Genomic DNA, 13946 nt, shown 5'->3' with positions numbered 1-13946 from the left:
AAGAAATTAAAATATGTATAGATACTGCAAATGCCACATGCTCTAAGCCATGGCTATGGAGGAATACCTTATAATAATAATAGCAGTAGCTGGATGTGCTTTGCAGTTATGAATGTTAAAATGCCCTGTCCCTTTCTTCCCAGCCCCCAGCCCAACCATTACCCTTTTACTTCAGTCTCCACCACAGATTTTCAGAAGTGCTAGACGTGTCTGAGTAGTAGCACATGGCTTATCCGATTGTAAGAAATTGTGTGTCTTGTTTTTTATAGGAAACTTCAAAATTCATTATTTGTGGTTTGGTCATTTAAACATGGAAGCTTTGAATGTTCACGGTTTTAATGATTTTTTTGCTTCCTTGATTGCTTACCAGACGTGAAAACCTGCAATGAGGTGGACCTGGAGAATTCCCCAGACTGGGAGGTGAAAACCATCACAAGTGCCCTGAAGCAGTATTTGAGGTGAGTGCCTCTCAGTAGCAGAGGGAAGATCCTTAACACACAGCAAGTGCCAACTCTGCACATATATCTGAAAAGCCAAAGCTTATGAGGGAGAGAACATTTAAGAGGCATCTAATGATGTCCCAGGAAGCGTGGTAGGTAGTTGATGAACGTCAGTCGATGGATAAGCTGCCCCAGAACAGAACTGGACTAGACCTGGGTTTTGAAACAGAGTCTCCTGTGGATGTGAGTTTTTGGAACTAAATGCTCTGAAACAGTGAGGAAGAAGGCTGTGTATTACATTATATTCATTGACTTTTTAGGCTAAAATGAAGATGTTTTGGTTGAAATGTAAACCATTTGAACTCAAAAGCTTATAGTGATGACCCAGGTACCAAACTATTTGAGAAGTTTCCTTGATGAGGTTTTGTTTTTTGTTTTTGTTTTTGTGTTTTGGCCACACTCAACACATGTGGAAGTTCCTAAGCCAGGGACTGAACCCACAGCAGTGACCAGAGCTGCTGCAGTGACAACGCTGAATTCTTAACCTGCTACGCCACACAGAACTGCATGAGGTGTTTTTTTTTTTTTAAAGATAATCTTTGAGTTTTACATTTACTGTGGAAAATATTTAGAATTGAAATTAGAAAAGGTGCAGCATGTCTATGAGCATTAACCTTTCTTTAAAAAAGGAAAGGAATTGAGTGATGACAAACTCAAGGTCAGATGAAGGGCAAGACGTGGAGTAAAAGAACGGAAAACAGTCATGGCTTTAATTCTCAGGTTGATTTTTGTCTGACCGACAAATGTCCATGTTCCCTCAATATCAGTTCTTTTTAACCAACACAGAATTGTTTTATAGGTAAATGCTATTCGGGTTCTGATTCTAACGAGCACGTTAGAATCAACTTATTTTATGTATTTTCTATTTTTAAAACATATATTTAAAACATTTCAAATATATACGTGCAGAGAGATGAGTGTCATAACTCCTGCTTCTTCAGTTTTCACTATTTGACTCTTCCTGTTTCACTAGTTTCTCTACTGCCACTCTTTTTGGATAATACTTTCAAGATTTTCTAAAACATCATGCTGCTGCAGCCATAAATACTTGACCGTGTGTCTCAAAAAAGATAGACTTAAAAAAGGACAATGTAGAAAAGACAAAAAGAATATAATTATCATACCTAATAAAATTCATGCGATCTAGTACTCAGTCTGTATTCCATTTTTTTTTCCAAAAAAATCTTTTTATATTTATTTTTAAAATTTATTTTTTGGCTTCACCTGCACCATGGGGAAATTCCGTGGCCAGATATCAAACCCTCGCCACAGCTATAACAAGAGCCACAGCAGTGGCAACACCGGATCTTAACCTGCTGAGCCGTGAAGGAACTCCCATGTTTGTTTTAATTCCTGCTAGATTTCAACCATGTCAGCACATTTCATTGAGTCGATGTGTTTTAAGTTGTTACTGATCTGGACAGTGCCCCTTCCTTCTTCCCATCCCCAGTCCCAACCCCCCAGCTTTTAACGTGTTGATGAACCTGAGTCATTTTCTAAAATAGAGTTTTCCACACTTTTAGGTATGGCTGTGGTAGTATTCTCATGGTATCACTTAATAGATTTCTGTTATGTATCTATCGTATATCCTATAAGCTCATAATTAAAGCTATAGGCATCATTAAATTCAGGTTCAACTTCTGTTTATTCATTAATTACAAGAATACATCAGAGCAGCACTGTGTTCTTCCTGTTGCCTTACTCTGTCAGGAAGCCTGTGTTGTCTGCTTGTGTTGTCTACGTTTTAAGGAAATTAAACTTGATCAGTGGGTTTAGGTGTGTATTGCCTATTTTCAAGTGTTTTATTTTACAAGACGTCTTTGCCACTGTTTGAGATTTTTTTTCCTTAAACTTTAAGTACAGTTGGTCCCCCTGTATCCATAGATTGGTCCCATATTCCTGGATTCAGCCACTGTGGATGGGGTAGTATGGTTACAATCCACAGTGGGTTGAATCTGTGGATACACAGGTCTGATTCTAGAATTTGAGGAGTTCCTGTCATGGCTCAGCAGTTAACATATCTGACCAGCATCCATGAGGATGCAGGTTCGATCCCTGGCCTTGCTCAGTGGGTTAAGGATCTGGTGTTGCTGTGAGCTGTGGTGTAGGTCGCAGACCCGGCTTGGATCCTGCATTGCTGTGGCTGTGGCACAGGCTGGCAGCTATAGCTCCAATTTGACCCCTATTCTGGGAGCCTCTATATGCTGTGGGTGTGGCTCTAAAAGGCAAAATAAATGAATAAAAAAGTAGGTAAGTAAGTAAGTAAATAAATAAATAAATAACTGACTCTAGAACTTGAGCACCTGCAGATTTTGATATCCAAGGTGGGTCCTGGAACCAATCCCTGCTGATAACAAGGGATGACTTTATATTATCATTATCCCTGATCTACAAAGGGGTAAGATTAAGGCTAAATCTACATGCTTGTGTCTCACTGGCCACTGAGAGTGACTAACTGGTTTAGAAGAGGAGTATGGTAATATCTCGTTTGCTTCCACCCTGGGCTTGGCTGTAAGCTTCCTGAAGATGGACATCTTGTCTGGTTGGTTCATTGTAGTATCGCCAGCATCTAGAGCTGACCCTGTCATTCAAAGATGAGAGCAATAGTTCTGAGGTGGGGACAATTTTGTCACCCCTCTTCCCAGCCCAGGAGCTGTTTGGCAATATCTGGAGATATTTTTTGTTGGCAGGGTTGCTGAAGAGGAGGTGCCACTGGCATCTAGTAGGTGAAAGTCAGAGATGGACTGTTGAACATCCTACAGTGCAAGAGGCAGCCCTCCTTTGTCCCCAGATGTCCAAAATGTCAGTAGTGCTGAGACTGAGTGCCTGTATTGGATGGATGATGCAAAGAATGGGTGAATGATATTCAAATATAATGAATTGTGAGAGTTCCCTGGTGGCCTAGCAGTTAAGGATCTGATGTTGGCATTGCTGTGGCATGGGTTCAATCCCTAGCCTGGGAATTTCTGTATGCCTGTGGGCACAGCCACAAAAAAAAAAAAAAAAAAAAAAAAAAGAGTCGCATTTGTTAACTTGACCAGCAAAGGAGGTAGCTTTCAACCTGGTTTATTACTATTTGGTTCATTTATGCCTGGGACAGTTAAATGGATTGACCAAATGATTCCGTTATTGGTGGAAATCTAAGGGCAAAAATCCATTTCTTTTGTAGTAAATTGCATTTTTTTTTTTTCTTTCCTGCTTCACGTGGTTCTTTTTTTCCTTGTTGGGGAAGTTAGTTTAATAAACTGGAGGATCTTTTTATTCAGTACCTAGAATTTCTTTTTGATTCTTTGTCTCTCTAAAGTTTCTTCTTGCCCCTGGTCTTGTGTTGCTTTTGTCTTTTTTCTCATTACCTTGCCTCAAACTATTGAATTCCACTTTTAAGCAGACATTGCTTACAGAAGAACATTATGAGATGCTCTTATTAATATAACCTCACTCCTAACAATGTACCCATTCTCCCTGAATGTGATAAAATGATTATCATAAAATGGCAGATGCCTTGGGGAGATTTGAAAGTCAGTTTGCCCTTCTTTCCCGCTGTTACTTTTAGCAACTGAAAATACAGCCATTAGGAGCTCATTGATACTTTTCCTGGTGGTGCACCAATGCAAAAAACTAGGGTATTTATTGACCTTCATTTTGGCTACCTGGTTATAGTCTGAATAAGCATATTTCTTTCAGCACAAGTGTGATGGTCAAGGGCCAGGGCTCAGGAGCCAGCCTGTGTTCCAGGATCCCAGCTCCATCACTTAGGGCACTAGGGCACGAGGCTGCAAATAGCTTTTCTCACCAAAGAACTTGGCACTCTTGAATTCTTTTTGCTGCAAATACTGGATTGGAGGTTGAAGATAGAAAGGAAATAGCCCACCTCCCTCAAACACTAAACTAGAACAAGAAGTAAGCCCTCCAGTGTCTGGGAGATAGAAAAAGATGTGCCATATACCCATTATGGCATCTCCCTCTTTCTTCTACTGACTTGATGCAAATTAAGCAAGCAAACAACTTTTAGTTGTTGAGGAGACTAAATACCAGCCCTCTGGTTGATTTCCTGTCTATTCAGCCCATGATTTTGATTTCCCGTAACATACTCAGCATTTTTCCATTGCGAGGGAACAGATGAACAGTTTTGTGTAAGGTTTGTAGTAAAATGATGTTACCTGGAAGAAACTTTTAAAGCCTGGAAATGGGAATGGGACGTTTTGGGAAGAAAATGCCAGCTTAGTGAATATTATGTTTCATATCCCCAGACAGATCACAACGAGTGACAGAGAGAGGCAGCTCCTATTGGGTGGGAAGTTGACAAATACCATGACTCATATGATAAATTTTATCTAGGGGAACTTATCATTTTTATTATTGCTTCCCCAACATTAACAACACTTAGTGGTAATTTTTTTATGTCACATCGCCTGGCTAGACATACAGCAACAGTATAAGTATCCTGTAGAAGACACTTGGCTACAAAGTTATTTTTATTGCAAAAGAAATGATCTTTCTGAGATTTCTAAGTGTTCTTTTACCCCTTTGTTTTCAGAACTTTGTGACTTTCATTCTCTGACAGATTAGCATTTTCCTTCATTGCTCCTTCCTGCTTGTCCAGAGTTTGAAATGAAACCAAAGGTTTGCTTCTGATTGCTTCTTCTTTTTCTTGATTGAGGCTGTGTTGTCATTCCTTTTATTTTTCTTCTTTAAGTGAGAGTGTAGGGGGTGAGGTCAGGAGGGAGAGAGGAAATAAGGGATCAGTTTTTCTTCATTAGTGCTTTAAGGTTTAGTTTTGGTGTCAGCAGTTTTCTGTGTGTGTGTGTGTGTGTCCGCAGCATCAGAAGTTGTAAGATAAAAATGGCAGCTACAGGATGGGAGGGATTAGATTGACGGTGGGAGGGATTAGATCGATGGTGATGAAGGGTACAAACTTGTAACAAGCAGTAAATGGACCATAGAGATCTAATGCACTGGATCATGAATGTAGACAATAATAGTATACTGTGGTTATGCAGTGTGATAAATATTGCTACATCAATGATCACATCACAGTATATGCATGTATCAAAATAACACACTCTACACCTTAACATTAACAGTGTTCCAAGTGGAATTTATTCCATAAAAAATGGTTTGTAGGCAACATAATCTGTAAATATATTTTTGTATTTCTGTCTTATTAAACAGTTTCATCGAAGTGTGATTGACAATCATGAAACTGGGTATCTTTATAGTATACATTTTGATAAGTTTGCTGCATGTGTACATCTGTGAAAGCCATCAACAGAATCAAGATGGTGAACCTGTCCATCATCCCCAAAGTTTCCTCAAGCCCTTCTGAACTCCTTCTCATCCCTCAGCCCTGGGCAAACCAGTGGTCTGCTTTCTATCCCTATACACCCTCTTGCATTGCCTATTATTTCATTTAAATGGAGTCATGCAGTATGTTCTTTTGAAAACCTGGGTTCTTTGACTCCGCATAAGTAGTTCATCTGTGTTGCAGCAAGTACCAGCAGTTCATTTCTTCTCGAGGCTAACTAGTGTTCTGATTTATGGAGACACCACAAATTTCTTGTTCATCCATTTCATCATGTAGTGGATATTTGGGTTGTTTGTAGCTTTTAGTTATTCTAAATAAACGTACTAAGAACCTTGGTGTCTAGATCTTTGAGTGATCATAGGCTTTCCTTGCTCTTGGGTAAATCCTAGAAGAATAATGCCTGGATAATATGATAGTTTATGTTTAACTTTTGAGGAAACTGACAAACTTTTTGCCAAAGTGGTTGTATTTCTTTCCATTCCCACTAGGAATGTTCAAGAGTCCCCTTCTTTTGATTTTAATTTATTATTTTTTTTTCTTTTAAAAATGGCTACACCTGTGGCATATGGAATTTCTGCGTGAGGGGTTGAATCAGAGCCGCAGCTGCAGGTCTACACACCACAGCCACAGCAGTGCCCAATCCAAGTCACATCTGCAGCTTACACCACAGCTCATGGCAATGCTAGATCCTTAACCCACTGAAGGAGGCCAGGGATCAAACCTGAATCCTCATGGATACTAGTTGGGTTTGTTACTGCTGAGCCACAAGGGGAACTCCTAAAATTTTTGATAAAGTAAGATTTATCAGTTTTTATGGACTATACTTTACGGACTGTACTTTTGCCTAATCCAAAGGCACAAAGATTTTTTTTCTTTAGGTTTTCTTCAAGAAGTTTTACAGTTTTAGGTTTTATTCCTAGATCTGTCATCTATTTTGAGTGCTTTTTTGTGTAAGATATGGAGTATGGATCCTTGTTCACTTTTGAATATGGATGTCCAGTTGTTTCAGTAACATTTGTAGGAGAAACTATCCTTTCTTCCCTGAAATGTCTATTGCGATGATCTTACATTTTTTCTTTTTCGGTTTGCTAGTCTGATGAGTTGTGTTGACTTTATTGTAATGTTCAGGCAGTGTTGCTTTTATGTGATTAAACTCAATGGGGTCATGATGTAATATCCTTTTATTTATCTTGTTGAATTCCATTTGCTAACTTTTTTTTTTTTTAGAAGCTACATCTACATTCATGAGTAATATCAGTCATGTTGTAATGTCTTTAATTTTGGTACTGGGGTAATGTTGACATCAAAGATGAGTGAGAAAATATTTCCTCTTATTTTTTGAGGGGAAGGATTTGTATAGAATTGGTGTTATTTCTGCTTTAATTGTTTAGTAGAGTTCACTAGTGAGGTCATCGGGGCCTAGAGTTTTCTTGCTGGCAATATTTTTAAATAATACAAATTCATTTTCTCTAAAAGATGTGGGTTACTTATTTCTCAGTTTACCTGTTTCTTCTGAAATAAGCTTTGGTTGTTTGTGTCTTTCAAGACACCTGCCCATTTCATCTGAATTGTTGAATTTGTGGGCGTAAAATTATTTGTAATATTTTCTTTCTTTTTTTTTTTTTTTAATACCTTAAGAACCTGTAGCAATTCTTCAGTCACCTTTATTATTCCTGACATTGGTAATTTGTGTTTTCTCTTTTATTTCTTAATTACTCTGGCTAGATTTACCAACTTTATTATTTCAGAGAGCTACTTTTAGATTCATTTATTTTTCTCTACATAATTGATTTCTGTTCTGATCTCTGTTTCTGTTTCTCTGCTTATTTTGGGTTTAATTTACTCTCTTTTTTTTTTTTTTTCCGGCTGTTGAGGGTACAAAGTTTAAGACTTTTTTTTCCCTCTAACACAGGTACTTAGTGGTATAAATTTACCCATGAATTCTGCTTTACTGATATCCCTTAAATGCTAATATGTTGTATTTTCATTTGTATTCGATCCAGAGTACTTCCCGATTTTCCTTTCTTTGAAGTTTTCTACATACATCTGGTTATTTTTAATTCAATTTTATTATAATCAGAGAAGTACGCTGTATAAATTGAACCTATTTAAATTTATTGAGATTTGTTTCATGGTCCAGAATATCCTTATCTTGATAAGTGTTTCATACATGCTGGGAAAAAACTGTATTTCTGTTGCTTTTGGATGGAGTGTCATTTAGGTGAAGGACATACCAATTAGGTGAAGTTGGTTGATAGCTTTGTTCAAATCTTCTGTATCCTAACTGATTTTCTCTTTGTTTGTTCTATCCATTACTGAAACAGGTATTTAAATTTCTAGCCATACTTGTGGATTTGTCTATTTCTCCTTGTAGTTGTATCAGTTTTCACATCATGTCTTTTGAAGATCCTGTTATTAGACCCATTAACATTTAGGATTGTTATGTCTTCTTGATGAATTGACCTTTTGTCAATATGAAATGACCTTCTTTGTCCCTGGAATTTTTCGGGGCTTTTGCATATGTTTTACATTTCTCTGTGTATCTTTGATTTATTTTTACAGCATTTGAAGAGGAGTTTCTGGGCTACATGATTTAAACATTTTAAAAGTTTTTATCTTTTATCTTGCCAGATTGCCCTCCAGAAGTGTTTATAGAGTTTGGAGATCTTTTAAACTTTAAGATATGTATAAATACTGATTGAACTTTAACATTCTGTTGATCACAGGGTAATAGCTACCACTGATGTAATATGTTCTGTAGAAAATTAAGATGATGTGGGTGTTTTTTTCTTTTTTTCAAGTTGTCATCAATTTTATTTCATCTGTCTATTGTTTCATATGCATAAATCAAAATTGGATATTATATGTTTATAATACAGATGGAAGAGGAGAGGATTTGATTTCTTTAAGTTTGCTCGATCTTTTCATATATTTTTTGTGTGTGGCATCTTCTGTTAGTATCCTAGGGTTGGTTTTCAAAATTACATGCTTATATTTGGTTGGATAGAATGTTTGATTTTGAATAAGTTAATATGTGGAAGGAAGTTTCTTAAATGAAATCAGATGTTTGTAAAGGTACTTACCACGATTAAATATGAAATTCTATGTGCTTAGATCTAATATGTATTTTTTTGTGGCTGCTTAAGCTTTGATGGTGCCTGGTGCAGATATCACTTAATAAAGGAATCCACTTGAATTAATGTATCTTTTTTGATATGTAAAAGTATTTCCTAGGGAAGTTTCCCATATAAACTAAGAAATGCATAACATATTATTATTAAAAAATCCTTTTTCTATAAATTTTTTAAAATAAAAAAACCTTTTATAAAAAAATGTATGCAAAAAAGCGGTGACTTGTTTGTATTTGTTTGGTAATTCCGAGCTGTTCTTTTCATTACAGGAGTCTTCCAGAGCCCCTTATGACCTATGAGTTACATGGAGATTTCATTGTTCCAGCCAGTAAGTATCTGTAGAGGTGATAGAAACAGTTTTGTGGTTGATTCTGTGTATAAACTAAAATTTCCACATGAAACATTTATCCTTAGGTTATTGTAGTCTGTGTTAAAAATGGAAATCACTTTAGGAGGAGTCATCCCCCCTTTTAGAAGATGAAAAAATGGACAATTAATATATTCATTCATTCATAGATATTTATTTATTGCCTACTGTGTGCTAGTCGCTGTAAATAATGAATAGGTAGAGCCATGAGAGGATTTCTGACCCCAGGAGCCCATTCTCCAGCAAGTGTTGGGGCACACCCACCTCTTCCTGCCACTTAATGGATAAAATGGCATGAGCGAAGTGCCATGGGGACACAGAAGTGTTTAACTTGCAAAAGGTTGAGGTGATCAGCAGATTTGGATAGATTAACAGGTTGGGAATGACTTCACACAGAAGGATAATTTAGATGGAAATTACAGGCAGGAGGAATATGATGAGCTAATGCCAGAAGCTCACACAATATTTGGCAGAGAGTGAATTATATGTGATAAAATGTTAAATGAAAAGGGCTTATAGGTGGTAGAATTTTAATTTGGGACTAAATGTTTGGGGAGGCATACTCACGTGAGGCTTTCTGTTTTCTCTCTATTACACACATCAGTTTTAATTTATTTTTTATTTATTTATAATGATTTTTATTTTTATCATTATAGCTGGTTTATAGTGTTCTGTCCGTTTTCTACTGCAGACAGCTCAGTTTTTATATTCGACAGGTGGTGTTTAAACAACATAGTCTTATGAAATATTCTGGTGTTAGGTATTTAGTAGTTAAGGAAGTGAAGGTTGAGACATGTTAAGTAACTTGCCAGTTTATAGAGATCTTTATTTAAAATTGAAAACCCCATTTCCACTGGCTAAAACCTGCAGTATTGGTTTTCACAGGTGCACTGACAGTAGCTATAATTGTGTTTTCATTTCCTTTTATTTTTTTCCCTTGGATGTATTCCATAGTTTAATCCATTGAAAAACTTAGAACAGTCCCTTTGGGTCCTGTATTATGGCTGCCCAAACATTACTTTAAATCTTATCTTCTTGTGAGGTCCTTGCTTCAGCCAGGATGGGAGTTTCTAGAAGGTTGCAGAAAAAAGCAATGGGTCAGCCTGGTTAGACTTCTTCATGTAAAACAGGCATTCAGAAAAGGCAAAAATATGGTTCTATTCACTTTTGTTTTCACATGGAAGAGGTTTTTATTTTATTTTATTTTTAAGGGAATTTGTGTGATCAAGGAAGTGGGGGAAAGTTTTCTTGGCAAAAACTCAAGCAAATGCTTAGTTGTTTTGATTTCTTCCCTGTGGCATTTTTGGCAAGCTGGGGAAAGAGAAATTAAAATCTAGTTAGAGGACAATTGTTTCATGTTGTTTGCCTTAGAGACTGGAAAAAGCAGAGAGTGCCAGTTTTAATCTAGAATCCTTGGACCATTGGAGAAAGATAAAGTGATTATGGAATAAAGTTTGAAATTACCACAAGGTAGTATCATTATCACGCCTCGGAACTGAAGCCAGCCTGTTAGAAATTTTAGCAATGATGTAATGTACCAGAAGAACGCTTCCTAAGAGGTAGGAATTTATAAGTGGTAACTGAGTCCATGGTGCCAGGAGGTGAGTTTCAAGAGTATGTTGGGGCCATCCTTGGACAATGTGGATGAAAACATTGTCTAGTGATGATATATGGTAACGTCCCCTCCTGGACCAATAGCTTGTGTTTTGCTTCCTGACTTTAGGGGGAATCTGTCATACAATCTTCACAGTGATTTGAAGAATAGGTCTGTTCCCAAGAGATACTGTAGCTCCTGTAATTATTGGCAGGTATTTGCACCTAAGTGCAGCTACAGTTGGCCTGGGACCTATAGTTAGCTTGCTGAGTGGGAAAAATGTACGGATATTAAATGGGTGCATTTTAGTGGCCAACACTCCCAGGGTAGACTTTAATTTTTTATTTGACTCTCTCTTCTCTGTGCTCACGGTGTCTCTTTAGAAGGTCTGCTCCTACACTCTTTCGTATCTTTTGTCCTTTTAAATGTTAAGTCGCACAGTCCCAGACATCAGGTGGCCAGCATTAGTTTCCTCTTGAATATTGTTGGAAACTTGGATTGTGGTTAAGCCATCATTTTCCATTAATGATGGTGGAGAGTCCCTTGTTTCGCTGAAGTGTCTTAGCTGTGCGACTGCTAAAATTATCAGGCATCACCAGTCTCTGTTCCCGCCTCTCACACCAGCATGGAAACTAATTTTTGATTCTTCTCAGTTCTGTGCGGTAGCTTCCATCTGTTCTGTGGTGTTGAGATGGTCTTTCCCCCCAACCCCCTGCTGTGAGTTGGGAAGATTTCTTCTTGGTCCCTTCATTTATTTTTTTTCTTCAGTTTCTTTCTTATAGAGGTCTTTTGAGACCACGGCAGTTAATTTCTGGAGTGTATGATACAAATAGGAATTTTCTTTCTTTGTTGTCAGCACAGAAGACAAGCCTTTTTTTGTTCCTCATTCTTAAAAAAAATTGGCTGTTCAATGTTGAATGCATTGAGAAATTTAAAAACAATTTTTTTTTTCTTAGAGAAAGTTAAGAATGTCCAATAAACCTTTTCAGCTGAGGCAGTTGACTTAAAATTGCTAAAAGGAACTGGAGACCGTCTGTCTAGGAAAATCACTCCTGTGTGTCTCTTGTATTCAAAACACAGAACACTTCACTTCCGGTCACCAAATGTGTGGGTTGTCCCCACTGCAGCCAGTTCCGTGGTGCCAGCTGAGTGTGCTGTGTTGGATTCACTTTGGATTCTATCTACCTGGAGTTAAGTATTTGATCCCACAAGTTAAGGGCTCAGTGCTGCAAGACCGCCCCCACTGCAGACACCAGTCCTAACTCCCAGGTCACTGCTGGTACTTTTGACTGACTGGCTAGAATTTGGCCTTCTCACAACCCCCACCTTGGGTCTGAGAACTTGCTAGAGTGGTTTATACAACTCAGGGAAACATAGATATCAATTTACCAGCTTACAGTGTAATAAAAGATATGATAAAGGACACAGATGAACAGTCATATACTCAAGATGAAGTGCAGAAGTCTCCTGAGTGCAGGAACTTTTGTCCCTGTGAAACTGGGGTGTGTCACCCTTCTGGCACATAGATATGTTCATCCACTTGGAAGCTCTCCAAACCCATGGAGCTAGTGGGGTTTTTATGAAGACTTCATTCTGCAGGCCTGATGGATTATTACCTCCATTTTGAGCCCCTTTCCTTTCTCCGGAGAATGGTGGCTAGACTTGAAAATTTCATGGCTTGATCTCTTTGGTGACCAGCCCTCCATCGAGGAGCCCAGCCAATGTCACCTAATTAAAATAAAAGATGCTCTTATTGCTCCCCAAATTCCGAGGGACTTAGGAGCTCAATGTCAGACATTCCTATCACTCAGGAAACTGCAGAGCTCCTAGGAGCCCTGTGTCAGGAACTAGAAATACCAGAACAAAATACTAGAGCACCTCCATTTACAAGGGACCAGGACAGAAACCAATGTACATGTGTTTCTTCTTATTTCATACCATCCATCTCGCGAGAGAATCTAATGGGCTTTTAGTATGGAAAGTCATAAGGTGAAAACACACTTTGCATGGTCCATGCAGGAATGTGGAAGTTTGTGCCACCTGGGAAAGGCTGGTAGGCATCTCTCTGGCTGTATTACTGCATGATATTTATCACCTTTTGAAATTGACAACACTATTGGCCTGAACCTGGCCAGAATCTAGATTGGGACTTGAACCCACAGTTTTAAATTAGAATCACTCTCCCGGTGTCTGGACTTACTGAAGTTCGGGTTCTTCATGCCTCCACACAGAAGGAATTCAGTGAGAGACAAAGTGATAGGCAAGACATACATTTATTAAGATAGGACGCTTGTGAGAGATGCAAGTGGGCAGGCAAGAAGGCCCTGCCCCCAGGACCAGGTGGGCTACAGTTTTTCATCCAAGGGGCGTGGGGATGGGAAAAGCCTGCCTCTTCTTCTTTCTTGGAGTAGTTCCTCCTTGGTATCCAGTAAGAGAGTCTTTGACCCTATAAGGTCAGACTAGGACTGTCAGGGTGCTTATTCAAATCATTGAATGGGTGGTCCTTAAATTCCTGCCCTTGGTCTGAACCTAAATTCAGGCCTCACCCCATTCCCCACCCAATGGCCTGGGGCACATCTCACACCTCCACTAGTCAAGCAAGCCTGCCTTCTTCTGATGGCTTTCTTGAGCAATTATTAACTTGCAGTGATCTCCCAAAGCTCCCTAGGTTTCCCTCTCTGTCTATAGTCCCTTACTGGGGCTCCTACAACCACCTGTGCCTACTCTATCCCCATCACTTTGAGAACACTGCAGTTCATAGTGTGTGTCTCCACCTTTCTGGCTCCCAGTCCTTGGTGTATCATATTGGTAAGACTTGGACCCATGCTTCAGAGTTAGACTCACATTAAGCTTAGTTGGAAAGTGCCAGCTGAAGCCTGGATGCCTAATATGGCTTCACGCAAAAAATTTCTGTCCCCCGAACCAGAACACTTGTCTCGCTGGGTTCAGTGTGGTTTCTTCCTGTAGTCAGGTTTCCTGGGGAGCAAAATCATAATCACTAAGTTCTTTAGTCATTTATGATAAAAAAAAAATAAAACTATTAAAGGAT

The 13946-nt window shown here is 38.5% G+C and overlaps 1 protein-coding gene across 4 annotated transcripts in view; it reads left to right on the top strand.

Annotated features, from left to right (window-relative positions):
- ARHGAP10 (Rho GTPase activating protein 10) overlaps positions 1-13946 on the top strand; it is a 349503-nt gene that overhangs the window by 214661 nt on the left and 120896 nt on the right. For all 4 annotated transcript variants that reach the window (XR_002346408.1, XM_021100659.1, XM_021100661.1 and 1 more), the window contains exons 15-16: positions 371-458; positions 9206-9264. Coding sequence is in view for 3 of the 4 variants with exons in the window: in XM_021100659.1 (XP_020956318.1) it covers positions 371-458; positions 9206-9264 (147 nt within the window). In the remaining variant the exon portion in view is untranslated. The remainder of the gene's footprint in view (positions 1-370; positions 459-9205; positions 9265-13946) is intronic.

Source organism: Sus scrofa, chromosome 8 (assembly GCF_000003025.6).
Source record: "Sus scrofa isolate TJ Tabasco breed Duroc chromosome 8, Sscrofa11.1, whole genome shotgun sequence".
Lineage (NCBI taxonomy): Eukaryota > Metazoa > Chordata > Mammalia > Artiodactyla > Suidae > Sus > Sus scrofa.
The sequence above is the reverse complement of the archived record's forward strand: the minus strand, read 5'-3'. Positions and strand labels throughout refer to the sequence as shown.